The sequence below is a fragment of the Arachis hypogaea genome, chromosome 19, assembly GCF_003086295.3.
Source record: "Arachis hypogaea cultivar Tifrunner chromosome 19, arahy.Tifrunner.gnm2.J5K5, whole genome shotgun sequence".
NCBI classification, from domain to species: Eukaryota; Viridiplantae; Streptophyta; class Magnoliopsida; order Fabales; family Fabaceae; genus Arachis; species Arachis hypogaea.
The window spans coordinates 158,956,461-158,983,016 of record NC_092054.1 but is presented as its reverse complement, the minus strand read 5'-3'; the positions used below and the strand labels follow the sequence as shown (position 1 = coordinate 158,983,016).

The following is a 26,556-nucleotide window of genomic DNA, read 5'->3' as shown; positions in this document are numbered from 1 at the left end:
CCTATTTTCAAAGCGCACTACTCACCATGAATTATGAACGACTCTTCTTCTTCTTCCTCCATGAAAACGAGTTTCTTGCCAAATTTGAAGATAATGAAATTTCAGAAATACACTCAAACGATTACAGAAATACACCCAAAGAATTTAAGAAATACACCCAAAATTCGTTGAAGTACACCTTATGCATAATTCAGAACTCTTTCTCTTTCTCCTCCTCATCTTTTGCTGCTTCTTCTTCTTCAAAAACGATTTCAGAGTTTGATGTCAAAAAACAATGGAAATTGAGAATAACGAAGAAAGAAAATAGAGAGAAAAGCACGTAAATGAAGAAGGAGAAAGAGAATGCAAGAAACGAAAGAAAAGAAGAAGAAGAAGAACGTGCAGCAAAAAGAAGAAGAAAGTGCAGTAAAGACTTGTATAAAAAAAACGCTTGTATGTGGAGAATTATTCTAAATGATTAAATATTGCTTAACCTAGCAGAGATCGAAATTAATGGTTATCTTATGTTACATTATTACATACGAACATATTTTGTACATTGGTCGGTGGGTAAAATGTAAAACGGTTATTTGATTTAATTTGTTGGGTTTACTTTGATAATGTTGAAGAACGAATGAATGCTTTTACACTATTATGCGAGTGGTTGAGTCATTTATTGCATTTAACACCATGAAAGTGATATTGATGCACATTTCTGGACTGCTCTTAGTTGGTAGTTGCAGGGTTTGGTCAGGACTGAATCAGTTCATCCAGCCACGTATGGAGTTAGCTTTCATAAAGAAAAAAAAATGATGTGTCCACATTAATAAAATCAATGAATATCAATAAACTCCAAGGAAATATACAACTTACATGTAAAAGCATAAATCACCACTTCTATGATCTATCATCTATCTCCTACACAAAGTTGCATGCTATAATTTCTGAACCTAAACAATACAAGTTACATTCAGAAGTCATGGAAAAGCATCAGAGCATCATCAAGTTTCATCAATGATGATCCCATGAGAAAGAGGACATCTCTTAGTCGCCGGTATCTCTTCTGTAGTGCATTTACTTCGCTTGATTTGTCTGCAGGAACCAACTTGTCTGCAGGAACATGCAACAGCTGGGACAAGCAGAAGTAACACATAAGCACCACTCTCTCTTCCCTTTTTATCTATCACTATAAAATTTTGGTATATCTTTATAGCAATGTATTTGTTACTAAATTTCACAATGATGGATTAAAAAAAATGCGTATAACTCGATTGACTGGTAAATTTTTAAACAAACTTGTACAGTGAGTAACTTGCATCTTCATCCTTTTTCTGCTCAAAAGCCAATCTTAAGCTCAAATTTAAGGCAGCATGGTACATCTCGTCCAGCACAATTTCCCAAAGCAGAGGCTTATCAACTTTCCACAACATAAATCTCGATTGCTTAGCTGCAGTTACAACTAATTTCTGGAAGCAAGATTAGATTGCAGGAACATTAGATATTTTATTAAGTTCCTAACCACAAAATAGACTGTTTCACAAAGTGCGAGTGTAAATATTATCAGATTGTCACCTCCATATGCAAGTAGTTATCCTTCCATAACTTGTATAGTAATCTAGGAGCTTCCTTTTTATCGACCGGAGCAGACTCTGCTATCTGCAAAGAAAAGGGATTAGGTATAAGGTTATAAGAGGATTACAGTAAAGGACAATTCATCAATCTCTTTAATTGGGTTTTGGCACATCATACGTTGTTATCCTTCCATAAAGTACCATCTTTTGAAAGCTAAATGGGATTATAAAGTACTTCAATGCATTTCAATAAACCATAAAGAACTAAAGATTCCTTTCATAAAACCTCATTTATTTTCATAAATAGTACCATATCATAGATATACAGGGCTTTGAATTTTCTTTATGTAATAGAAATAAAAATTCGGACAATAATTTTCATTTTCTAAATTTTTGCTTTTTCCAATTAATAACCTTATCTGTCTCAAGAAAACAGTTAGACTTTGACAGGAGCCTAAATATTCTGTCGCATCACTTCCAAATCTTTTCAAGACAATTGACTCAACCTGCAACATAGCGCAAGAAACAAGAGTTCTACATGTAGAAACATAAATACTCATATATAATTGACTTGGAAAGGACAGATATAGAAACCTCTTCATTTCTAGCCATTTCAACAATGCTCCTCAAATCTGTAAAGGAAATGAAAACTGATTCAGAACTTCAAACTATAAAAAAGAGTTACAAACCAGAATTCCATTGGCATAAACAAATGGAGAAAAAATAAATAAATAAGTAAAACAAAAGGAGGATGTTTATATTGCACAAAATAGCCTAACATGAGGAAAAGATATGTCATAGTACCAATACTATATGAATCATCAAAGTTCCTCTGTGGACAACCCAACTGTACTAGAGAAGCTCTAACACGATCTATGGTCATAGTACGACCGTGTTCAGTTTTCGTCACTTCAGTAAAAATAGACTCCAGTGATAAGGGAACTGAAACGTATATAGGATAACATTCTGTTAGCCAACCAAGTGCAAAAGATAACAGTTGTGCAGTTCTTTCTTCTTATTTTTCGTAAAAGGAAAAATCGATTCGACAAAGACAAAGACAAAGACATGCAAAGAGAAGAGGAGGACGAGGAACCCTTGTTAACGAAAAGAACCAATACAAAAGAGAAAACCACTGGAGCAAACATCCAATATTAGATTTCCAAATTCTGACTGGTGCTATGGGCAAATGGCAATAGTTAAATCAAAGCCACAACAGTAATAACATAGGTCTATGAAGTAAGGAATCTGGTTAACCTGATTTCTCTATTTTTACTTTTTCCTCAACAGTTTTAATCACATCCAATATGGAACTTAAGGTAGTTGCAGCTCCATCATCCAGTCGCTTTCTTTCGTTCTCGACCAATAACTGTAATTTGCATGGAATATTTCAAGTGTATTCATCCAATAATAATATACATAATGCTAAGGGAAGATGGAGAAGAAGAATTCACCAAATACATATAAACAGCACCTTATGGCATGAGATCCATAAATATATCAACCAGATCATTAGAAAGAAAAAACAAAAAAGCAGGAAACTTATAAAAAGACTAACCTTATGCCTAAGATGCCGTATAAATTCCTCAAAATTTGCACGCCAAAGTATTGACACCTCGTTTGCAATACCACCTTGAATCCAAGTAAAAAAGTAAGGAAAAGAAGTATCATACTACTGATATGAGTGCAGTAAATTTTGGTAACCGACTAACCTTAAATAATTAGTGATTCACATAAGATGACAATAGACTTACCACTATTATCTCCAAAATTTACAATGGAGGAATCATCTGATTTTGCTTCTCTATCAGCATTACCCAGTGTATATGCTGTAACAGCAAATCTGATTGCCTCCCCAGGCACAGCAGCTTCTAGAACGCATTGTTCTATGGTCTCTGCTTCAAATTTCTGCAAACATGGATTGTCAAAACTCTTCTTTTCCATCTTAATAAAGTTCTTTGTTTATCAATAAAAAGAAACAACATTGAGGTAATACATATTTAGGTTACAATAGTGAACACTATGCTGTTGCAACTTCAATCAAAATGATGATATTGAATGGTGATCAAATATCCACTTTTTTTCAGCGCTCATGTATTTTCCATATATATCATATTATCATTGCTGAACCAAAACTTTTAAAGTAATAAGCAAACAAATCAGAAAGTACTAAATAGAGGGTCATTAGTGTAATACAAAGGCCAAACATTTACTACTAAATTGAACTCATTGTCGCATTACCTTAATATTACTTTCTAATCAATGCTACCATACATCAGAAGTCTAAACCAAACAGGTTGCAGCTCAAATTTGTTTGCATGAATCTCGATAATTTCAGTGATTGATATCTTTACCAATCTCAACAGATGGGTTGTGCTAGTTCCAATTATTCAATTTCCTACCCAACACATACCCAGACATCTAAATCTGATTGTAAGACAAATCATTACTTTCATAACACTACAAATTGACAAAGAAATGGGGACTGCTACACAAAAAAGCTGGCTATAAATCCGGGTCCTGTATAAAAATTAACCCAGCTGTCTGTAGAAATTGAAAAGAACCAATTACCTTGGCCATCTTAGAACCCCGCTTTCTAGGAGCAGATTCTGCCTTAATGAGTGTAGAAACAACTGGCTCTGATGCAGGGCAGCGTTCAATATAGTGTGCCTTCAAAAGCTTATGAAAGCTCTCTCGAACAACAGCTTCTATAGCACCAGGATTTTCTGAAAGAGAAAAGAAGATGAATTTAAGGCAGTCTAACTATAGAGGATTCAGTGTTACTATTTAGCAGCGTATAAGAGAGCTGAACCACAACTTGGAATTTAAACTTGCAACGATTTATAGAGAACCACACTTTTGACTATATTTGAGTAGACAACAACAACAACAAAGTCTTGTCCCACTAAGTAGGGTCGGCTACATGAATCAAACAACGCCATTGTGCTCTGTCATGTATCATGTTAACAGAGAAACCGTTTACATGTAGATCTCGTTTCACCACCTCATGGATGGTCTTCTTAGGTATTCCTCTGCCTTTCGCCCTTTGTCCATCTTCCATCTCATCCACCTTCCTGACTGGATGTTTTATCGGTCTTCTTCTCACATGTCCAAACCACCTGAGATGCGATTTAACCATCTTTTCCACAATGGGTGCTACTCCAACTCTCTCCCTTATATCTTCGTTCCTTATTTTATCCAATCGCGTATGACCACTCATCCATCTCAACATCTTCATCTCTGCCACACTCAGCGTATGCTCGTGCTCCCCTTTAGAAAGGTACTAATATACCTCTCTTAGAAAAACTAACTAAGCCGTCTAAACATGTATCGAAATTTGACCCGGATCAAGCAACTAATCAGTTTAAATACTAACAAAAGAACATAATTTTCTTTCACAATTAATAGAAGCAAAGCAAAATAATACCTGCCTTTTCCTTGGACGGCTCTTTCAACCATCTGTTTGAGGGTAAGCCTACCATCGCGAAGCAAACCGTCAAGAACCTTCTCACACTGCAATACAACAGAGGACCACAAAAATATACATAAATTAAAACAACCTTTGCAGCATTGAATTGGGAAACCTCAAACATTAAGTAAACTGGAATACTGGATTCAAATTAGAAACCACCCCCATCATCATCATCACTGCCAAACTCACAACGTCGGGAATAGTGGTACCACCTCCATCATCATCACTGCACCATTCTAATTAACAAGTCACAATATGCTTAGTTTTTAATGAAATTATATGATATAATAAGATACTTATGTATATATACTAGTGCAATAAGAGTTCAGCTTTTCACCATATTCTATACAATATGGTAAAAAGCTGCACTCTTATTTTCACCATATCGTATTCTATATTTCCGAACAAATTTAGGATTTAGATTCCCTCTACCCAAGTTTTCAATCAACAACGTATATTCGTACTCTCTTCCTCTTAGTTAGATTTGGGCTTCACCAAAATTTGAGTTGGCCCAGTCCATATTCAATAGTAAAAGACAGCACAAAAATGGATGGGACAAATTAAAAAAACGCTGATGATTAATTGAAGAAAATAAACCTGTTATGGATGAAAACTTGTTACATAGACCGTTAAGCTTTATTCCCTTAAAACAAACCGTGAAATTGTTGGACTTCTTGGGATAAATGTTTCTTTCTGATTTTTTTTTTTTGACAAAAAGAATGTTAGCAAGGAGTGCCAAGGACCTTTTGTATTATACCGCTATACGTAATTAAATTGAAGAAAAAATCTAGGGGCCAGCAACTTTTGTATTTTGTGGCCAGCACTTAACCATCAAAAGAAAAATGAGTGATCTCCTACCATTAGATGTAATCTCATACCAATAAAACACTATTGATGGCCAATTGATAGTTACAAAACACAAAAGTTGCTGGCCCTAGCACTCCTCCATAGTTACTCAATTTGCTCGGCAATAATATGCTGCTGTTTAAGAATTTTTCTTCCATTTAGTTGGATAAGAGAAAAACGTGCATGATTCTTACTCCAATCACAAGAATATTTTGATAGTTGCTGCTATGAATATTATATTTGAACTTATCGCTTGATAAATGTGTTGTGATGTGTGGATGTGTGTATGTCATAGATCTATGGTTATTAGTTTGTGGCTTTGTGCATCACGATGAAATATTTTCGTGCAAGTCATGAGTTTCTTCTACCTAGATTGCTCGAGATACCTCATATTCCCACATTTCATTGCACCTTCGTGCATCTGGTTTATCAATTTTGTTTCATGTCAGTTTCATTGTTATATTATCTTAAGTGTCTAATTCTGCCAGCTATCAGAACGGAATAAAACTCAATTTCATAAACTGAAAACATTATTTTTATTCCATATAAGAAACGGTGAACATATTTTGCAGTTATTGGTTGGTAACCAATTAATTAATGATCTCTCATGGATCGCATGAGTGAGGCCTTACCATGAGGTTAATATCTAGCCTGAAATACCGAGTGAACATTTATTAATTTTGAAACAGTTGTTGTGGTCCTCCAAGATCTCTCTGTCCGCAGCAGATTACAGCATATAAGAAACCACTCCATTATAATTCGCCTGTATGCCAGCATCCTTTTGCAAATGCAATTTCTCTATCCGAAGAAATAAAAAACCATTTCTATACCCTACTTTGTTGTCATGGTATTTGGTAAAATCCGGGAGTGGATCCTTCCATTTTTTCTCTCAATTAACTTTGTTGTTGGAAGATTTTAATAATAAAACTTCTGCGAAACAAGACTATATGATAGAAGACTTAACAAGGGTACCAATAAAAAGGGTACCAATAAAAAGGGCACCAATTACGTTATTCAATGACAGTTTTCAATGACATTCTTATATTGGGGCATAATCCAAGCTAACTTAACAAGGGTTACCAATAAAAAGGGTAGAAATGCAACGAAAGACGATAAAGAGAACAGAACAACTTGAAATGTAGCACGACATAAAATCATTAATCAAATATGGCAAGAATCATCCATTAGATTTCAACTACTGGAAACTACCAGGGTCAAGAATTTAACATTGTACACTTGCACAAGAAAAATACTAAAAATCTATAATACCAAAGCCACACAACGCCAAAATCAATCCGAACCCCCCGGAGAAAGGCATACAGTTGAGGCAGAAAAACAAAAACACATCAATACGATATTATCACAACAAACACAATACTAAAATAGTTCAAAAAACACTGCATTTAAGCATCCTCCTCCGGAACCTCTTCCTCATCTTCATAGCCATACTCATCATCATCTGCAGTTGCATCTTGGTACTGCTGGTACTCCGATACAAGATCATTCATGTTGCTCTCAGCCTCCGTGAACTCCATCTCATCCATACCCTCTCCAGTGTACCAGTGCAAGAAAGCTTTCCTGCGGAACATAGCAGTGAATTGCTCACTGACCCTGCGGAACATCTCTTGAATGGACGTGGAGTTTCCAATAAAGGTGGATGCCATCTTTAGGCCAGTTGGAGGGATATCACAAACAGTGGACTTGACATTGTTGGGAATCCATTCAACAAAGTAAGATGAATTCTTGTTTTGGACATTTATCATCTGCTCATCAACCTCCTTTGTGCTCATCTTGCCACGGAACATGGCAGATGCTGTCAGGTAGCGCCCATGGCGAGGATCAGCAGCACACATCATGTTCTTGGCATCCCACATCTGCTGGGTCAACTCGGGTACAGTGAGAGCCCTGTACTGCTGTGATCCACGGGATGTGAGGGGGGCAAAACCCACCATGAAGAAATGTAGACGCGGGAAAGGGATGAGGTTCACCGCAAGTTTGCGGAGATCAGAGTTCAATTGACCAGGGAACCGAAGACAACATGTTACACCACTCATTGTGGCTGATATCAAATGGTTCAAGTCTCCAACTGTGAAAACAAAAGAGGAGCTAAATCTTTGCAATGAATTTAAAAAAATAAAAAGTTCATGTCAAGCTGAGCATTATTAACAAATTATTGGAAATGGACTCACAGCTAGGGGTGGTGAGTTTAAGGGTGCGGAAGCAGATATCGTAGAGAGCTTCGTTGTCCAAAACCATGCACTCATCGGCATTCTCAACAAGCTGGTGAACCGAGAGAGTTGCGTTGTAAGGCTCAACAACAGTGTCAGAAACCTTAGGAGATGGGAACACCGAGAAAGTGAGCATCATTCTATCGGGGTATTCTTCTCTGATCTTGGAGATCAGAAGGGTTCCCATTCCGGAACCAGTTCCACCACCAAGGGAGTGGCAAACCTGAAATCCTGAAAAAAGAAAACGTTATGTTATCATCCAATTACAAGTAAAAGTAGCATAGAACAGAAGAAAAACTTTTGAACATGTTTTGCAAAATTTGCACAACAAAAGTTTACTTTTCAAAACCAGCGTATTGACAATTTTTCTTCCCAGATCCATCTATCTATATATTCTCTAAAATTCAACATCATTTCTTCGAATTTTCAACGCGGCTTTGGAAAAGCAGCGACCACAGAAATTCGATTCTTAGAATAAATGACGACAAACAAACAAACATACATGATGCAACGAACTGGTTTATTTTTGAAAACACAATCTCAGAAAATGACGTAAAATTACAAAACAAAACGCTCATAAACTCAGAAGAATCACTTAAACCCTAAGTTCGAAACTAGAACAGAACCGAACATTACCTTGAAGGCAATCACAGTTCTCTGCCTCCTTCCTGACGACGTCGAGAACCGAGTCAATCAACTCAGCCCCCTCTGTGTAGTGTCCCTTGGCCCAGTTGTTACCGGCGCCGGACTGCCCGAAAACGAAGTTATCAGGCCGGAAAATCTGACCGTACGGACCAGATCTGACACTGTCCATGGTGCCGGGCTCCAGATCCATAAGAACAGCCCTGGGAACGAACCTGCCACAACTTGCCTCATTGTAGTACACGTTCACTCGCTCCAATTGCAGGTCGTTGTTTCCACCGTACCTTCCCGTCGAGTCGATCCCGTGCTCCGCGCACACCACCTCCCAGAACTTGGCACCTATCTGGTTGCCGCATTGCCCTCCCTGGATGTGAAGAATCTCACGCATTTTCGAAGACGAGGGAGAAGAAAAAAACGAGTTCTGTAGAGAGTGAGTGAATGTGTGTGAAAAGTGGGAACGCTCTTCTGTGAAATGAGCGACGAAGATAAAGAGGATTTTATAGGTGGGAGTTAACGGAATCGTGACGGTGTTAAGTGAGGTTCGGCAGTTAGCGGGGGGGATTTGACGGTAGCGTTGGGTTTAAGGGGGAATTTCAATTTTGAAATGCTAACGGAAATTTTGAATCTGGTTAGGCATTTATCCCGTGTAATCTGTTTAGTTGTTCTCATCATCTCTGGTCGTTGATTTAAAGAGTTGTGATATGTGTTGACACGTGGAGGCTTAAGATTTTGTGAAGTTTCGGCCGTTAATGCGTTGGAGGAGCGAATCAGGGTACGTCCTCTGACAACACATCGGAACCTGTGTGGTTGGAGAGTAGGAAGGTGACGCTCGGTGTTGGCGAGTGATGCAGACGCGCTTTTTCATGTGGGGCTTTCTTTTGGCCCACATGAAAAGGAGGGCATCGGTTGCACGTGATTGCGGGCTGTGTCATGTGAGTTGCACTTCTTGAAAGCTTCGAAGGCATTGCTTGCATAGTTGTATATTCTCCCCATAGTTTTATATGCAGCAAATATCAAAATTATTTAGTTCTGAGTGAACATACGAAGGTCTATTGAGCTCGAAGTATAATATGCTCGGATTGTTGATTAAAATTGATACATTATATTCAACCAATAATGTACTTATATGTCCGCTAATGTCCCTAAAGTTGTAGGCATCATAGGTTAGCGTTGCAAGTACTTAAATGATACCAAATGAACTAATAATTTGGAATTATCTATACAATTCTTTTCCCCTATATATATCCCATTATGGCTTTGTTCCCAACTACTCTCATCAATTAATATGGCGGGTGGTGTTCTGAGGGCTCCACACACAGGTTGTGCAAACTTTTGTTTCACACTAGCCAAAAATCGATATGGTGGTGGACCCATCACCCATCTAATACTAAAATAGTATGTAGGGCCGTGTTTTTCCATGGATAATAAGAGTAGAAGCAAAGGAGTGAAAAGCAGCATCAAGTGAGAGCAGAGGTACTGATCACAAAGACCCTTCGTGACAAAGTTATGACTTCTTTGCTTTTTATTGCTTTTTCATGGATCCAATGTATCTCCAGCTATAAATATAATCAATAAATTAATCATGACAAACTGAAGTTGGTACGCTTTTTATCACTCTTTCAAATCAACACAGCTACGAGACATAACTTGCAACTTACCACGCACTATAGGAATCTATCTATCTATATCTCTGCTGAACAAAAACGTATTTTTCGACTAAGCTGGGATAACAAGCAACCTTATGACATTGATTTTCCACTTCCAAAAACCGATTATGGGTCAACCACTATCCAATTCTGCCAAGTGCCAAGTGTAAGTTGGTTCTTAATATATGCAATATATATACAAATTAGTTACGTAAATAAAAAGGATTATTGATACATGATTAAATTAAACTAAATAGTTTAGACTACTGTTTATATTCGAAGTATAGGCTAGCTAGGCTCAGTAGTACCAAGTCGTCCTCATCTTCCCTAAAACATGCAAAATATTATAATAGTAATAATAGGAAAGTAGCAAACGGTGAATTATTGGATAATAAGATTATTTAGCGCCCCAGCCCAGCAAGATGCTCCAGTATTGATTCGTTGACCAAAGGAATTTTGATTCGTTGTCACACAAAAGTTTTCTCAAACATGTCCTCTCAACTTTTAACGAGCCATGTTTATATGTAAAGACTTCTTCATTTCATTGTGCAGTTAGTAAAACAAAGAATCCAGGTTCGGTGTTGAAAACAGTTCACCCAAAGTAAATGGACCACAGTTTCTTATTTATTTAAATTTTTAGGGAGAGTATATGGTGTGGATGTATATAATATCCACATGTATGGATTCTACGTGGAATAAATGACATTAAGAAGTTTGGGCTTATAAAGTGATTAGGGTGCTAATGAAATAGTCTGCCATTTTATTATCATGGTTATCTTTTTTTTGGGTTTTTGGGCTTATAAAGTGATTTTGTTTGTAATGGGATTAACAGGTTTGGGTGGATTATTTTGTTTTTGTTTTTCATATAAGTTTTATAGTAGTTTACCAAAAATATCTATAGGTAACCCAAATTATCCATAAAAAATGCTTTGAAAGAACAAAAAAAAATTGTAATAAAAATTTAGTATGTAGTGGAAGAAAAAAAAAGTTAATGCTGAAAAAAATCTCAGAAAACCAAAATAAAATAAACATAGTGTCTCTCACTTGGTATATGGGAAAAAGGAACTCTTTGTCACCTCATAAAAAATTATTTGATTTATTTCGTTCACTACCAAAGTAAATATTTAATTTTTTTTATAATTATTAGTACTCTCTGAAATTTATATTTTGTTAATTTTAATTAAAAATATATTTTGCCAATTTTTATATATTATTTTTATTTTAGAATATAAATATTAATTTTATTATAATATTAATTAATAAAATTTATTCAAATATCTAAATTTAATATTATCAGATAATATACAAAATTAATTTAAGTTGAGGTTTATTTTAATAATTTTTTATTTAAAAGTGATTTTTAGTAGTGTAATTCAAATTACATTTTTTTTACTATAATCTATTTTTATATAAAGATAGCCAAACGTAAATCATCTTAAGATAAACTTTTCATCAAAATTATGTTTGCAAAATCAATTTTATGCCAATTTATATACCGTAATGCAAGCACACACCTAAAGATCTCAAGTCACCACAATTATTTGAAAAAACTTAATATTAAATTTATTTTTACATATCTTGCATTAATTTAAGAGACTTCTTTTTGGTTCTTCACAACAAGAGGATTTAACTACTTCAATTTTAATTTTATAATTTTTTTTTTAGGTTTGGCATATAGTCAATAGTAATTAACTTCATAATTTTTTTTTTGCATCTACATGCAACTTCAATACCAGTTATTCCACTTTAATAAAATTCGTATTCTTTTCTTTATGTAACTGAAAATACAGATATATTTATTTGTCGATTTTCCTTCTTTTAAAGTTAACTTCACTTTTCACATTAAGTTCAGTTAAAATTATTTTCTAATATGGGTATGATCATAGTAAAAAACCCGTTTCGTTATTATAACAGAGGTCAATAATTAAAAAATTTTGCTCAATTGGTTTATTGTTAATGTAGGCACTAGTCATTCTTTAATATAATAAACGAATCCTGCTCATTCCACAAATTTTTTTCCACTTGCCAAAAAACTTCACTTTTAACCCATTCACTACTAATAGTCCTATCCTGTTAATCCAATACTCCAAGAAAGATTACATCTCAGTCCATTAATATTTAATTCATGTGGCCCATTACTCCATTCTACCAAAAAAATTAGGCTTCTTCTCTCCATTAATTAATCTACGTAACTGAAATTATTATCGTTCACTAAGTCAACTAACACTGCAAGGAATAGTACATGCCAGCCTTTTAGAGCAGTGGTCATATCAGATTCCCTTCCACGTGTAAGGCACTGCAGAAAAACACGTCAAATCCACATGTGTGGATGTTTAGTATAACCACACTATAGAATTTTTCTAAATTTTATAATAAAAAGGTCCCAAACAAAAATTTTTTTAGCTTGGAATTTTTCAAGCAAACAAAGGGCTAATAGTCAAATTCGTCTTTGAAAGATCACCAATTCTTTAAATTAGTCCTCAAATGATTTGTTTAGTCATATTAGTTCTTGAAAGATAAAACGTAAGTCAAATTAGTCCTTCTGTTAGTTAGATGATGGCGTGTCACGTTAAGTGTTACGTGGTATGATGACATGTCATGTTAAGTGCCACATGTCACTAGATAATTGGTTGATGTATCAGGTCAGTGACACCTGACACGCCACGTATCGCTTGACATGTAAAAAAGATATTTATAATCAAAATAGTCATAAAAGTCCAAACCTAAGTAAAACTTCCATACCTCTTTTTTTGGTACTTCACGCTCTGTAGTCTGTACCTTTTATTATTGGGTCACAAAAGCCAGTTGCAAGTTGTATCTGTAAGCATTCTGACCCAGAAGAAAATGTTTAAGCCCAACCCGGGGCCCAACCTGGGGGGAGGGGCAGAGTTGTGAAAAATAAAAATAAAATGAGAATAAAATTGGTAATTTTAAAGTGGGAAAAAAATTATGAAAAAAATTGGTTTGGGTGGCAAGTGGCAGTGGCGAGTGTCGTAGCCGCAAGCAGAGGTTACAAAGTGCAAAACCCTTAAGCAGACGAAGATGGTGAGTCAGAGGCAGCGACTTGCACGGAAGCGCTTCAAAGAGGAGAACCCTGAGCTCTTTCCCAAGCCCGAGCCCACGCCTCCCAAGGACCCTGACAAAAAGAAGAAGAAGAAGAAGAGCAACACATTTAAGAGCAGCTCCATAAAACGCAGAAGCGATGGCTCCGAAGAACTCGGCGTCTCTAAGAAGCCTTTCAAGAGCAATTACCGAAAGCACCCTCTCAGAGTCCCCGGCATGAAGCCCGGTGACACCTGCTTCATCTGCAAGGCCGCCGACCATATTGCCAAGTCTTGTCCTCAAAAAGCTGAATGGGAGAAGAATAAGGTTTGCTCTTCTTTGCATATAAACAAATGCTGTGAAGTTGGTAACGATAGGGTTAGTTTAATTTAGTTAGGATGAAGTATGAAGTATCAACTGGATTTGGTGCACTGTTGTGATTAAATGTATTGTGGTCTTTACAGATATGCTTGCGGTGTCGACGGCGTGGTCACCGAGCTAAGAATTGCCCTGAAGTTCAAGTTGGTGCCAAGGATGACAAGTATTGTTACAATTGTGGAGAAACTGGTCATTCACTTGCAAATTGTCCCCACCCTGTTCAAGAAGGTTTGTTATCTATCATGCCTTTGTGATATATATTGGAGCTAGAATGGTTCAACTTTAAACAAGATAAGTTGTGAATGATATAACATGAACATTGTTAGTTTCAGGGTTTTCTCTTGAAAATTGGAATTCTTATTAAGCAGTTTACCACAGATTTATAATCATCCTCTTGGGCTTTCTAGTTTACTGAACAATGAAACATTGTTACTTAATGTTGTGCCTTTGATAGAATATTAGAATAACTTCTTTTTGGTTAAGCTTTTGGTTGTGTTCCAATTTGTTTTCTTATGAGATGAAGTGTTTCAATGGTGATGCAGGAGGGACAAAGTTTGCAGAGTGCTTTGTCTGTAAACAGCAAGGACACTTGAGTAAAAACTGCCCTCAAAATGCTCATGGCATCTATCCTAAGGTATTATTGTTTCTCTTTCTTGTTGCCTTGTCAAATATATGATGATGTATTAGCCAAACACTTGAATCAACTGTCTAATCTATATTTAAGTAATTGTTTATACTAGGGTGGTTGTTGTAAAATATGTGGTGGCGTGACACATTTGGCAAGGGATTGTCCCGAAAAAGGGAAGAAAGCTCCTTTTGCTGCTAATGGGCCTGCTGATGGATGTAAGCCTATTCCTATATTCCTGTTTTTGATATCTAAAGTTTCGTCTTTTGATTAGTTTGTATGGGGTCCATATCTCATTTGTTTCCATTTCCAAACATACATCTGATATTATTTATGTTTTGCTGCTATTTAGCTGCATTTAGATCCAGTCTGCAAGTAGAATAATGATTGACCATAACCTCAAGTACATGCAAGTGGTGGAGGTGCACTGCTTTTGCTTGTTCATCACCTTATGATAACTAAAAGAACTGCTGCTAAAAAAATTAGTGCTATTGTTTGCTCTAAATCTAATTTATTCTCTTGTTGGGTGTTCTAAATTGATACTATGAAGCCATAGGATATCATGGAGTGGCTAGTCATATTTGATATTTGTGGTTCTAGACTCACAGATTATGCTTGAGTTTTCACTGTGAACTCAAATTGCATATCACAAACCTTAAATTAGAGGAAATGATTATCTGTTTTAGGAGTAAAATATGTACTTCAAATGTGATTTCTTGCAACTCTTTCTGTATTGCTCCAGTTTAATTGCATTCATTTGCTGATCTCCTGATAAATTGAATTGCTAAAAGTTTTATATCTTGAAGAATGGTACTTGTATTATACACTGCTAATAACTCCATTTCTTCATTCAGCAATGAGACTGAGAAATGAACAGAGGCCTTGTGGAACGATAACCAAATTTGTGAGCGGGGATGACATTGAGGATGACTTCATGACAGATGACATAAATAACAGAGACAAGGACAAGTCCTCTAAGTCCAAAGACGGTCAAGCAAAACCAAAGAATAAGGGTCCTAAAGTTGTGAACTTCAGCTAATGACCGTTATGGTTATGCTTTCATTTGATATGTGGATATGGGCTGTCTCCATTATACCAGTTTTTCTTATTCTATGGCTAAACGCCAGATACAAGGCCCCTCCTACTACTATTCGTTGCAGTCTGCAGACTCACTTCCAGGATGAGCATTAAAAGCTTCTGCAAGTTTGAAGTTGCCTAAAAGTTTGGAGAAGAAGTTACAACATAACTGAAGTACCATTTCATATTTTTGATCGTTAATCTTAGCAGAGTTATGAAAAGGGAAACAAAATGTAACCATAGTTTTTTTTTTGCTACAATCACTAGATTACTGTCGTTATTTGTATTTTGTTTATTTTTTTAAGGGTTGAATTTTGTTGCATCATTTATCGGTGTTCTGTATTTGCACTTGAATTTAGTTCAAGCAAAGCGACAGTTGATAAGCTTAATTGTCGAACGAATTCCAGCCTAAAAAGATTTCCAAATCTGATATATTTAACATCGAAGAGATACCCGGTCTGGTTCGAAGAATTAATTTGATTTAATTTAATTTTTGTATAGGATTTGGCAACTGAAACTAGGGTTGCGCATGGAGCCTGAAGCCAGGTTTGCCATGATCGAGACTCGACCTTAAATAATGATCGGATTTATTTTTGAGTCCTTTATTTGATTTTAGGCCTAGTAAAATCACACCAAATTAGTTCCAAAGTATCTAAATTTGGGCCGAATCTTCGAGTTGGGCCAGAATCATGTGCACTCCTAATTAAAACTAACTTAATGGGTAAACTATAAATCATGCCATATCTTATAGAATCTAATAAAATATTTAACCAAACCAGCCTTTAATCCATAAACAATTTCGCTTTTTTAAGAATTAAATATTAGCTATATGTTAATCTTATCTTATATATTATAAATAATAAATGAATTAAACTAAATTTATAAACACATTTTACTAAAAGAAAAAACTTACTACATCCAAGTTGGCTAATATTTGAATATAATTGTTAAAAATAAATAATATCTTTTTGAAAAGAGAGGATTTAAGAATTAAGATCTAAAATTAAAATTTAGGGAATAATATTGGGCTGTTAGTTTTTGGGTTGAACTTTGATTGTTATTTAAGTTTCCCTGGCTCTTGATGCATTAACCCTATTCCTCTTTGAATAACAATGGATTCTGATACCCCCAACCGCAAGAGGTCCAGAGACGATCACAGCAACCCTAATCCTCTTTCTTCTCCGCAACACACCACCACCAACAACAAGAAGAGGAGGAGGAAGCACAATCATGCTCCAACTCCACAACCCCCCACTCACCGCCACCGCTACAACACACGTCCTAAAGCTAACCCTAACCCTAACCCCAATTCAGGCTCCGCGGTGGTTCAGCAATTGAAGGAAACTGGTGCAGAGAACCCCCAGTTATTCTCTAAGCATGAATTGGCAGCTAAATTAGTTGACTTAGCTGGAAAAGAAAACGGGCAAGGTAAATATGAAGGTGCTGCACTCCAACTGGAACCTGAGGAGAAGTTGTCAAAGAATGCCAGGAGGAGGAGGAAGAACAAAAACAAGAACAATGCACTCAATAATGAAGTGGCAGAAGCAGAACCCACCAAACACAATCACAAGAACAAAGAGAAGAAGAAAAGTAAGAGATTGCTTCGGAGCAACGTGTCAGAATCTAACAACTACAATTCTGAGTCAACTGATGAAATCCCTTTGGTATGCAATAAGATCCATATATTTATTGTACGAGTTGTATTGAATGTCACTCTGGCCTATTTTAGCATTAGCATATATTGGAATTGATACAATAAGAGTTACCCATTGTAGTGCATAAATGGTTAGTTGTTTGTTATCTCCAGAGAACAGGCAATGCCAATTCACCTCATCATACCCGGAGTCAGGGAACTAAAGCACTACTCACTGGAGTGGCCTATGATGAGGTATGTTATGGGATCCATATATTTAGTTTCAATAGTTATATTATATGTGCCTCTATTGTGGAATAATAGTGTAGGTACTGCAAAATAATGGTCCTAGTCCCCCAGTCTTTTTTATAATGATACAATAGGGAGTAGTATTTTACAGTGCATTAAGGCTAACTTGGTGTTTCCAGGTGTGTCAATCATGCCAAGTGCCTGGTCATAAATTCTGGAAATGTCCGAAGAGGAAAGGTCGACACATTCACGAGGAAATTTGCTTCTTTTGTGGGGAATTCGGTCACACGCTTGCAAAATGCTCGGTTTCTACAGCAGGTTTGCTTCAATTTTCCTGCTTTCGGCAACTTCCTTACTTATTTCCATTGTAATATGAGAATGATACTGCTTTGTTAATTCTGCACTTTAAAGTAACAAAGTTACAAGTTAATATTAATAACTACCAGTCAGTTCTTCCTTTGCTACAATATAATCTTCACACATGTTATGGTAACACTTTACACTGTTTTTCCTGTGTTGCCATGTGATTGAAATTGTTTCTTTCGTGGGATATAGGGGGAGGACGATTTGCTAGGTGCTTATTGTGTTTTGCCCATGGACACTTCACTAATAAGTGTCCACAAACTTGTCATGGAATCAGTATGAAGGTATTTTTATGCTTTTTTTTACTCCCGTAATATGAAGGGAGTGTTTTGATTCATTGTTCTCACAACATCTTCTCATTGAGTTAAGTATAACGTCCTTTATGATTCATATTCCTCAGGAGGTTGCTGCTAATGGGCCTATTGACAAAAGTAAGTCTGTTATCTTCTCATTGTTGTTTTTCATATTGTTTGCTCTGAAAATGTTGTACTGCTGTTAATAACTTTGTTGTGGCTGCTGAGCTGTTGTTATTTTCAAATGGTATGTTTGGATTAGTTTATTTTTAGTTCAAAACAGCTTATATGAAAAGCTTCCGAAGACAGCTTTTTGACAAAAAAAAAATTAATAAGATAACGTTATTACTTCCCGTAAATACTTTGTTGCCAAACATGTAATTTATCTTGCTAATTCTTGAATAGTAGATGTGTTAATTTGTCTCTGACAAGTGTTGGTTATTCCTTGCAGCTGTGGAAGCTTAAGGAGAGCACGCTGCTGTCTGTGTGGTTACAAATAACTAGCAGGGATGATTTCCTGTCAATGAGCAAAATTACATGTATGGTTGTGTGATTGTGTCATGTCTTGGAGGCGTGGTATTCCAATTTTGTAGGTTTCTATTCGCCATATATCTTTTTAACAGAAGCATTGGCAATATTTGCATGCCATGTTGATGGAAATTAATCCCTTTTTATATATATATTTATATTTTTCCTCGCTTATGTTTCGAGATTAATTGGTGGCGTATAGTTCATTGAGTTTTCTTGGGTAACAGATCAGTGGCTTGTAGCCATAAGGAGAACATGTTCCGTAGAGACTAAGATAATGAAGCTATAGGTTGACATTTGAAACTGGTAATATGGTGTTCATGTTACTTATTTGAGTTTAGGAACAAGGGAGGTTACATACCCTATTTTTGTGTAATTTTCTCTTGTACACTTTTTATATTTTGTATTAAAAATAATTGATAAGAAATGACAAAAAAATTATTTTTTTTGTACCATAAAAGAAAGGTATAAAAAAATGTAAAAAAAGAAATTATGTAAATATCATTTCGCGTTTAGAAATTTGTTATTTCGTTCGTCTATGTATATAGGATACTAATAGTAATTGGTAAAAACAAATAAACAAACAAAAAGTATTTTTAAATGTTTGTCACGCCATATTTTCACCATTTGAATTGAATTTCAATTTCCTTTGAAGCTTCTTATCTAAAAACGAAAACCAATGCCGCATTACTTTTGGCAAAAGAGTATGTTATCTTGGGTTAGTTTTAGCTAGAACATTAATATAATATTGTTTAAAACGAGGTATAAGTCCAATTATAATTTGAAGAAAAATTAATCTTTTGCTTTCAAAATACGTGCAAAACTAAGATATTTAACACGATAATTAATTGTTTAATATTATAATGTGATGACATGGTAAAAGATAATTTGTAGAGATAATATTCAATTTGGTCCCTGAAAGTTTATAAACGTGACTCATATTAGTTTCTGAGATCATTTTTAGTATAAAAACGTTAATAGAGTGCTGTTGTAGACTATCACATGTCACGTTAAAACTTGTAAAATGATGCAGTTTTGGTTTTAACATTTAAATAGCTCAAAAACGACATCGTATTACTTATTTTGCTAGGTAAAATTTTAATAAACACCATTTAGGATGTTGTTTTTAGGTTATTTGAGTGCCAAAACCAAAACGATATCATTTTACAAAATTTAGTGTGGCATCCGGCTGTCACAACAGTGTTTCGTTTACGTTTATACGTTGAAAATTGTTTTAAGGACTAACATGAGTTATGTTCACAAAGTTTGGGGACTAAATAGAGATAATTGAAACTTCAGGGACTAAATTGAGACTCGCGTGTAACTTCAGGTACCAAATCGAGTATTAAGTGTGATTTGTAATTAAGAAAGCATGCATCATAATCATATATTGATGCACATGCACATGCAAATGCAATGTAGGTTGGTTTACGCTAAGAGCCATCAAAGTTTAGAAATGATATGAACCTTCTGTTTCCTGCCTCAAAATTCTATTGCTCTCCGTTTTTGTCTCCAGGCTCTTATTTCCCTCTGAATAAGGATCTCTTCCTCTGTTTCTCTCTCATTTTTTTTCTTGTTTCTTTCCCAAATCTCTAACTCATTTTCTTTCTCATTTCTCCTTTGAGGCTTTCTCCATCAACGACGACATCATGGTACGTTCTCTTTCTCCTTCGTTTTTCAATGCCGAATAGTTATCTGAAATCTGAGAACATGTGTTATATTATATAGTGCCAGATAGAGATGCCGTTGTTTCTATGTGTTTTAGCACCATCGGATTTACTTAATACAATTATGAAATTTGCTTAATCATTTCATATAACAGAATTTTTCTGATTTTAGAACTTCATTTGTATAATTTTGGTAGATCTTACTTTCATAACTATTGTGCAAATCTAACCTCTTTAGGCAATTAATGAAATGCATAAACGTAAGAACTTGAACTGTGTTGTATGCTTATGTTATTTCCTTTGATTTTACGATGAATTGACTGTGTTAGGCGAACGCGGCATCTGGAATGGCTGTTAATGATGCATGTAAATTGAAGTTTCTGGAGTTAAAGGCAAAGAGGAATTACCGATTCATTGTGTTCAGGATTGAGAACCAAGAAGTGGTGGTGGAGAAAGTCGGAAGCCCCGACGAAACCTATGATGACTTCACTGCTTCTCTACCTGCTAATGAGTGCCGATATGCTGTCTTTGATTTCGATTTCACTACGGACGAGAACTGTCAGAAAAGCAAAATTTTCTTCATTGCATGGTAATTTGATGAAATTCAGTTTCATTAAAGCATTTTGAAACTCATAGTTCTTTCTAGCTATGTGTAGAAATGTTAATAATACTAACATATTGCAGTAATTTTTCTGATTCTCAAGTTAATTTTAGGGAAGAACAATTGATAATTGAAAGTCATAGTTCCTCTGATGAATTAATTGTTTAACATTTAGGGCACCGGATACATCAAGAGTGAGAGAAAAGATGGTGTATGCGAGCTCCAAGGATAGATTCAAGAGGGAACTCGATGGCATTCAAGTTGAATTGCAAGCAACGGATCCAAGTGAGATGAGCTTTGACATCATAAAAGCCCGGGCAATATAATATATAGTTCTATACATCTATTATTGATATAATAAAAGTAATAACCACCATATTTGATTTCATTCCCCTACCTTTTCCCCTTTCTTTTTTTGTTCTTTGTCTTACGATCTACATTCTAAACTGTATCTTAATATGATAGAAGAACACACTGCCATGTATTTCAGACTATAGTAGAAGGTTTGCCTTATTGCAACTATATACATTTTGATTCTGTGACCTTGGGATTTCTTCCCCACCCCCTTTTCTTTCCTGAGTTTGCAGACTGACACCTTCAAGTACATTAAGATTAATAACCCTTGATGTAATTGGTTAAATAATAATTGTAAGATGGGAGACTTGAAAATTAATCTAGAGTTTATACTCGTATATGTTTTGATGATTAGAATATTCAAAGAATTTTTTGACATGTAAAAAGATGTAGTCTATTTAAACAAAAAATGATACTTGTTGAATCAAAGTCACCTGCTATTTGTAAATATTTCTAATTTACTAATGGTCACTCATAGCAGGTATTATATTTTGAATGTTTTGACCTAAGCATGTTTCGGATGTATGTTTGATAACTTATAGTGGATTATAGGATTGTATCATTTTTCCATTATATAATTATCAGGTTAGACTGCGTACATTACAACCTTGGTTGCGGCCCTTTCCCGGACCCTGCGTTAAACGCGGGACGCTTGTGCACCGGGTTGCCCTTTATCATTTTTCCATTACAAAAGGTTCTAAGACAAAACAACAGAAGCAATTTATAGAATGGACAATCTTGTATAGTTGTATGAATATTATATTACATGTAAACCATTCAGATGTCTGCTAGGAGTTACAACATACAAGCTTTTCTTCATGTTAGCCTTTTGTTCTATAATTTTTTGTACTGTTAAGGAAACAATGGATTGGTGCCTCATGAAATAAAGACTAATGCACTTAGAATATCATTAATTATAACGTCTTCATCTGACTTTTCTTAGTGACAAGTAATTAATCAGAATTTTCTTCTACTTTCCATTTCACTAATATCTTACATGTTATTTTTAATATCTATATATATAAAGCAAATATGGTTGATGACAAGAAAGTGAATAGAAAAAAAAGAAAAAGAAAAATCTAAAGGCTTGGAACATGCCATCACCATGTCAAAACAATTGTCCTACGTAAGCTATTGAACTGCGCCATGCTGGCCACAAAATAAAAGTACAAAGGCCACAAAATTCTGGAGTCTTCATTCTCATTTTCCTTGTTCTGTTTTGTCACTCGCTTGTGGAGAATCAGAATGGCTCAGGTACTCAATTGCACATTTTGTTTACATTAATTTCTTCTCCATTGTCTTGTTTCATTATGTATGTTGATGCTTATGCTTGTTTAGTTAGTTAAAAGTAATTGTATTTCTTTGTTCTTATCTATCTCTATCTATTTGCAGAAGATAGAGTTGAAGGTCCTTACTATGACTGATGAAAAAACCAAGAAAAAGGCAATTGAAGCAGTTGCAGATATCTTCGGTAGGTTTCTTCCTCCCACAGAAAACTTGAATATATATTCATGGAACGCAACCAAGGATTAGTGTATTTGATGAACTGTTTGTTTGATGAACAGGGATTGATTCGATTGCTGTAGATATAAATGAACAGAAGATAACAGTGATTGGTGAAATGGATGCAGTGGCAGTAGTGAAGAAACTGAAGAAGATAGGGAAGGTTGACATATTATCGGTTGGACCTGCTAAGGAAGAAAAGAAAGAAGAAACAAAACAAGAAGAGAAGAAGGAAGAGAAGAAAGAAGAGGCAAACAAGGAGAATAAATAAATACAATTACAATACATGTCATCTGATTTTTCATATTCTTCCCTCTTTTTTCTTTCTTATAATACAGAAATCATGGATTTAATTCATGTTGGTTTCTTTATAAATCTGTGGTCACAATCATTTTCTAGTGCTTGATTGCTGAAATGGAAACAAGTAACTAGATGAGCATTAAAAATTTGTATGGATTTTAATTTTCTTTGATATTCACATTATTATGTATGAGTGGAGGTAAGCATTGAAGAGATGTATGATATGATCTGATCTTGTAAATTGCGGCCACGGCTTCTCCTCTGATAGTGATAAGATTGTAGATAAATATGACGTCTTGTTTCAGCAAATGATTATTAAACTAAAATTTCATGGTGATTTTCTATAAATTAAGTGCCAATGAAACCAAGTGTATAGGACGCTCGTGATTCCATCATTCCACACTACCACTTGAAAGATGAAAGAAGACAACTATGGTTTTCAAAGCATTCATCTCAGTGTGAAAGCTAAGTCATGTATATACACACGTTTGCTTCATGATCAAAGCATTTTCGTCAATCATTCTGTCGAGTCATCTTTGGCTGTATATATGGTGGGCAACAGCGACAGATTATCTTGGTCATGAGAGAATCTGAAAAAATCTTCACTCTGTTAGAGAAGTTCACAATGTAAGCTTATAAGAAGAGACAATTCTTTTGTGGTAAACATTTTATCTTTCTCGGAGCAGAATCACTTCAAATAAGTACAATTTCAACTTGCAGAGGTCATTACAGGACTACAATAAATTGTAACTATACATAAGTCAGCTGAATTTTTACATACACGTTTACATTCATGTATAGAGACTAATAAAAAAATCAACAGTCCCGGCTTTTTTCATAACATACATTCATACACACCCGCCAACTTCATTGTGCGTGTGTGAATATATAGTGTTAGATCTTCATCTATAGCAACAAGAAGTAAAAAAAATCAATCTATACTAGCAGCGGAGTCGTCCTGCTTCATACATATCTCAACTGAAAACCCAATCTCAGTTCTTCATTTCAGCCTACATAAAACAATAATCATAACAGGCAAATAATCATGGTGCCACTTCAAATGTCAAAAGAAAGGGGCCATGCAACAATTGAAACTTGAGACCCAATGCATCATGTATATATAACCTGATGATAAAAGACTATATAGCAAACATGAAATATTCATGCTATAAGCTATATGTGACCTTTTAATACCAACCAAACATCATTGACTTAGCTAGTCATAATGAGAAATGTTTTTTCAAACATGCAGGAATTTTTTAGGCAAAAGGGGTACATCTATCATTAATATAAGCTGAAGAATGGACAGGATGTAACACATTCCTCTACGTAATAATCAATTTCTTATGCCTGGTTGGTTAAAGACATCCAGTTAGATTTATAATACTTGAGCAAAAAATAAAAGTTATTACGATAAGTATATAATGTTTACACTATTAAAAGAAAAAAAAAGATAATTTATGTTCCTTAACCTTTTTGGGAAATGCAGGCATATATAAATGAAAAAGAAGCATATCTGAAACCAGTAAACAAGTAATTTTTTTATGTATTATGGAAAAAAAATGGGCGTACAGGTTACATGTCAGTTACCAATTGCTCAAAAAATATATATATCAGAGGAGGAGGGAACCATTTGAACCCGCAGTGGGTCATTGGTCACAGCTAACCAGATAATTTGTAGATACCCATAAGTTAACGTATCCAAGTTGACAATCTACCCTATAACTATACATTAGTCCTTTTGAAACCTCGAAAGTATGTGAGCATACTTCCGCTTCTCCATCATCTGTTTTATCACTTCATGAGCATCGTTGGTTCTTCCGGCATTGCGCAAACTACTCACTAATGTATTATAGACAACAAAATTTGGACTACAACCTTTGGTCTCCATCTCCTTGAGCATTGAGCAGGCTTCCTTGAACTTTCGTGCCTTACATAATCCCCGAATTATGGAATTGTATGTAAACACATTTGGGACCTGTTCTCTAGAAATCATCTCTCGAAACATTTCCAGAGCTTTCTCAAGCTCACCTGCCACTACATATCCTGTTATCATTACAGTGTAAGCCACCACATCAGGCGTGCCCCCATTCTTTATTATTTCATCAAAAAAGTATTTGCATGCATCCACATTCCCAGCTCTGCTGAGTCCATCTATCAATGTGGTGTAATGAAGCACTGTTGGCTCTATACCTGTTTCTCTCATGAGATTTAGAAGATTAAGAGCTGCAAGGGGCTTGTCTCCTTTACCAAGGACATGAAGAAGAATGTTATAGGTGTGAAAATCTGGAGAAAATCCATTCCTACCCATCTCATCAAGCAGTATGTGGAACTGATCCATCTTTCCAAGTTTGTACTTAGAAAACATGACAATATTGTATGTTAAAACATCTGAAGAAAAACCCTCCAGCAACATTTGTTGATGAACCCACTCAATCAACTTGTACTGGCGTAACACAAAAAGACCATGCAGAATCGCATTGTAGGAGTGCTTAAAAGGCCTATAATTAAAAGTCATTGATTTAATAAACCTCTCCACCAATTTCTTAGCTAAACCTGCCTCACCACAAGTTCGAATCAAAATGTTGAACGTACGAGCAGTAGCAGGAAACCCTTTCTCAATCATCTCATCAACCAACCTCCACAACGCCTTAAACTCCAGGCACTCAGCATATATGTTCATCATCAAGTGATATGCATTTGAAGTGGGTCTGTAGTCCTCCTGCTGATTGCACCACACGAAAAACTTGTATGCCAATTTGGCACACCTGGTTTTATTCTCAAAATTTATGCTCTTCAAGATTCCAGCGAGAACTTCTCTGACAAGAATCCCGGACGGACTTACATTCAATTCATCTAAAACTAACCTAGCATCAAGGCCCGGTCCATCTTGTCGAAGAACCTCAAGGACCTTCTTGGCATCTAGCTTCACGTTTTCTAAGAACCCTCTTCTAAGCGAAAACTGATTATGGTTACAGCTCCAATCCTCATCCACATGGAGCCTTTCACCCTCGTTGGAATCATACTCCGAAACTATCCTTTTTAAAGGTTCCTCGACGCATTCAAACCCATCATCACCAAGGAAACTACCGTCACATAATTTCCGTGACATAATCAAGCAATGGGGAATTTTGTGAACTATTCTTGGACCTAAAAGGGTTACTGAATTCATGGCTCGATCTCGAACCCATTATTATATCAGCAACTTTGAAATACACAACACAATAGCGGAGTTTCTCTGCACTGGAATCTTCGAGAAGCTCATGGTGCTACCGAGCTGATGGATGATGCCCATCGAATCGAAAAATCCAGCTTGGAGGAACAGATTGAGTATACAAGAACAAGGAGATAAACATGAAGGGGCAAAATATCGTACCGTGTTGAACGATACTTTGGCGTTTTGATCGAGACAGCGTTGCAGGTGCTGGAGAATTGCATCATATGGAGCTGCAATGCATTGTCACTAATCTCACTGAACTCCGCAACTGCAAAACCCTAACACATTGGACGAAGGAAGAAGAAATCACTTTTTCTCAAGTCTTTCCTTTGCCGTCAAACGCAT

General features: G+C 35.6%; 6 protein-coding genes and 1 long non-coding RNA gene across 21 annotated transcripts; 3 read left to right on the top strand and 4 right to left on the bottom strand.

Annotated features, from left to right (window-relative positions):
- Nucleotides 1-802: 802 nt before the first annotated feature.
- On the bottom strand, nucleotides 803-5,448 carry LOC112777672 (uncharacterized). Of its 15 annotated transcripts, none has more exons than XM_072228158.1 (12): nucleotides 5,179-5,448; nucleotides 4,975-5,060; nucleotides 4,119-4,273; nucleotides 3,302-3,455; nucleotides 3,106-3,179; nucleotides 2,805-2,916; nucleotides 2,355-2,492; nucleotides 2,145-2,182; nucleotides 1,965-2,056; nucleotides 1,552-1,635; nucleotides 1,296-1,445; nucleotides 803-1,108 (listed from the first exon to the last, which is right to left on the bottom strand). In XM_072228158.1, exons 2-10 carry the CDS (start codon nucleotides 5,027-5,029, stop codon nucleotides 1,632-1,634), a joined length of 822 nt encoding a protein of 273 aa, XP_072084259.1. In that variant the 5' UTR covers nucleotides 5,030-5,060; nucleotides 5,179-5,448; the 3' UTR covers nucleotides 803-1,108; nucleotides 1,296-1,445; nucleotides 1,552-1,631. The 15 variants fall into 15 exon arrangements, with proteins under 15 accessions (XP_072084259.1, XP_072084258.1, XP_072084257.1 ...); XM_072228157.1 differs by having other exon boundaries at nucleotides 5,158-5,446; XM_072228156.1 differs by having other exon boundaries at nucleotides 1,282-1,445; nucleotides 5,179-5,446.
- Nucleotides 5,449-7,022: 1,574 nt separating this feature from the next.
- On the bottom strand, nucleotides 7,023-9,362 carry LOC112777671 (tubulin beta-1 chain). The gene is made up of 3 exons (XM_025822068.2): nucleotides 8,730-9,362; nucleotides 8,055-8,324; nucleotides 7,023-7,951 (listed from the first exon to the last, which is right to left on the bottom strand). Exons 1-3 carry the CDS (start codon nucleotides 9,121-9,123, stop codon nucleotides 7,269-7,271), a joined length of 1,347 nt encoding a protein of 448 aa, XP_025677853.1. The 5' UTR covers nucleotides 9,124-9,362; the 3' UTR covers nucleotides 7,023-7,268.
- A 3,942-nt stretch (nucleotides 9,363-13,304) lies between these two features.
- LOC112779196 (uncharacterized) lies at nucleotides 13,305-21,379 on the top strand. The gene is made up of 7 exons (XM_072228658.1): nucleotides 13,305-13,750; nucleotides 13,888-14,029; nucleotides 14,344-14,435; nucleotides 14,542-14,644; nucleotides 15,281-15,462; nucleotides 20,566-20,825; nucleotides 21,013-21,379. Exons 1-7 carry the CDS (start codon nucleotides 13,424-13,426, stop codon nucleotides 21,161-21,163), a joined length of 1,257 nt encoding a protein of 418 aa, XP_072084759.1. The 5' UTR covers nucleotides 13,305-13,423; the 3' UTR covers nucleotides 21,164-21,379.
- On the top strand, nucleotides 16,521-18,743 carry LOC112775565 (uncharacterized). Its single transcript, XM_025819262.3, has 6 exons — nucleotides 16,521-17,167; nucleotides 17,311-17,391; nucleotides 17,565-17,703; nucleotides 17,941-18,032; nucleotides 18,149-18,179; nucleotides 18,493-18,743. Exons 1-6 carry the CDS (start codon nucleotides 16,616-16,618, stop codon nucleotides 18,504-18,506), a joined length of 909 nt encoding a protein of 302 aa, XP_025675047.1. The 5' UTR covers nucleotides 16,521-16,615; the 3' UTR covers nucleotides 18,507-18,743.
- Nucleotides 21,380-22,214: 835 nt separating the features above from the next.
- On the top strand, nucleotides 22,215-23,235 carry LOC112776918 (heavy metal-associated isoprenylated plant protein 39). Its single transcript, XM_025821190.3, has 3 exons — nucleotides 22,215-22,445; nucleotides 22,584-22,662; nucleotides 22,757-23,235. Exons 1-3 carry the CDS (start codon nucleotides 22,437-22,439, stop codon nucleotides 22,963-22,965), a joined length of 297 nt encoding a protein of 98 aa, XP_025676975.1. The 5' UTR covers nucleotides 22,215-22,436; the 3' UTR covers nucleotides 22,966-23,235.
- Nucleotides 23,236-23,646: 411 nt separating this feature from the next.
- Nucleotides 23,647-26,529, bottom strand: LOC112776919 (uncharacterized). Its single transcript, XR_003190228.2, has 2 exons — nucleotides 26,371-26,529; nucleotides 23,647-24,004 (listed from the first exon to the last, which is right to left on the bottom strand). It is a non-coding gene; the product is annotated as an uncharacterized lncRNA (long non-coding RNA).
- Nucleotides 24,512-26,376, bottom strand: LOC112776917 (pentatricopeptide repeat-containing protein At1g55630). Its single transcript, XM_025821189.2, has one exon. It carries the CDS (start codon nucleotides 26,164-26,166, stop codon nucleotides 24,727-24,729), a length of 1,440 nt encoding a protein of 479 aa, XP_025676974.1. The 5' UTR covers nucleotides 26,167-26,376; the 3' UTR covers nucleotides 24,512-24,726.
- Nucleotides 26,530-26,556: the final 27 nt, after the last annotated feature.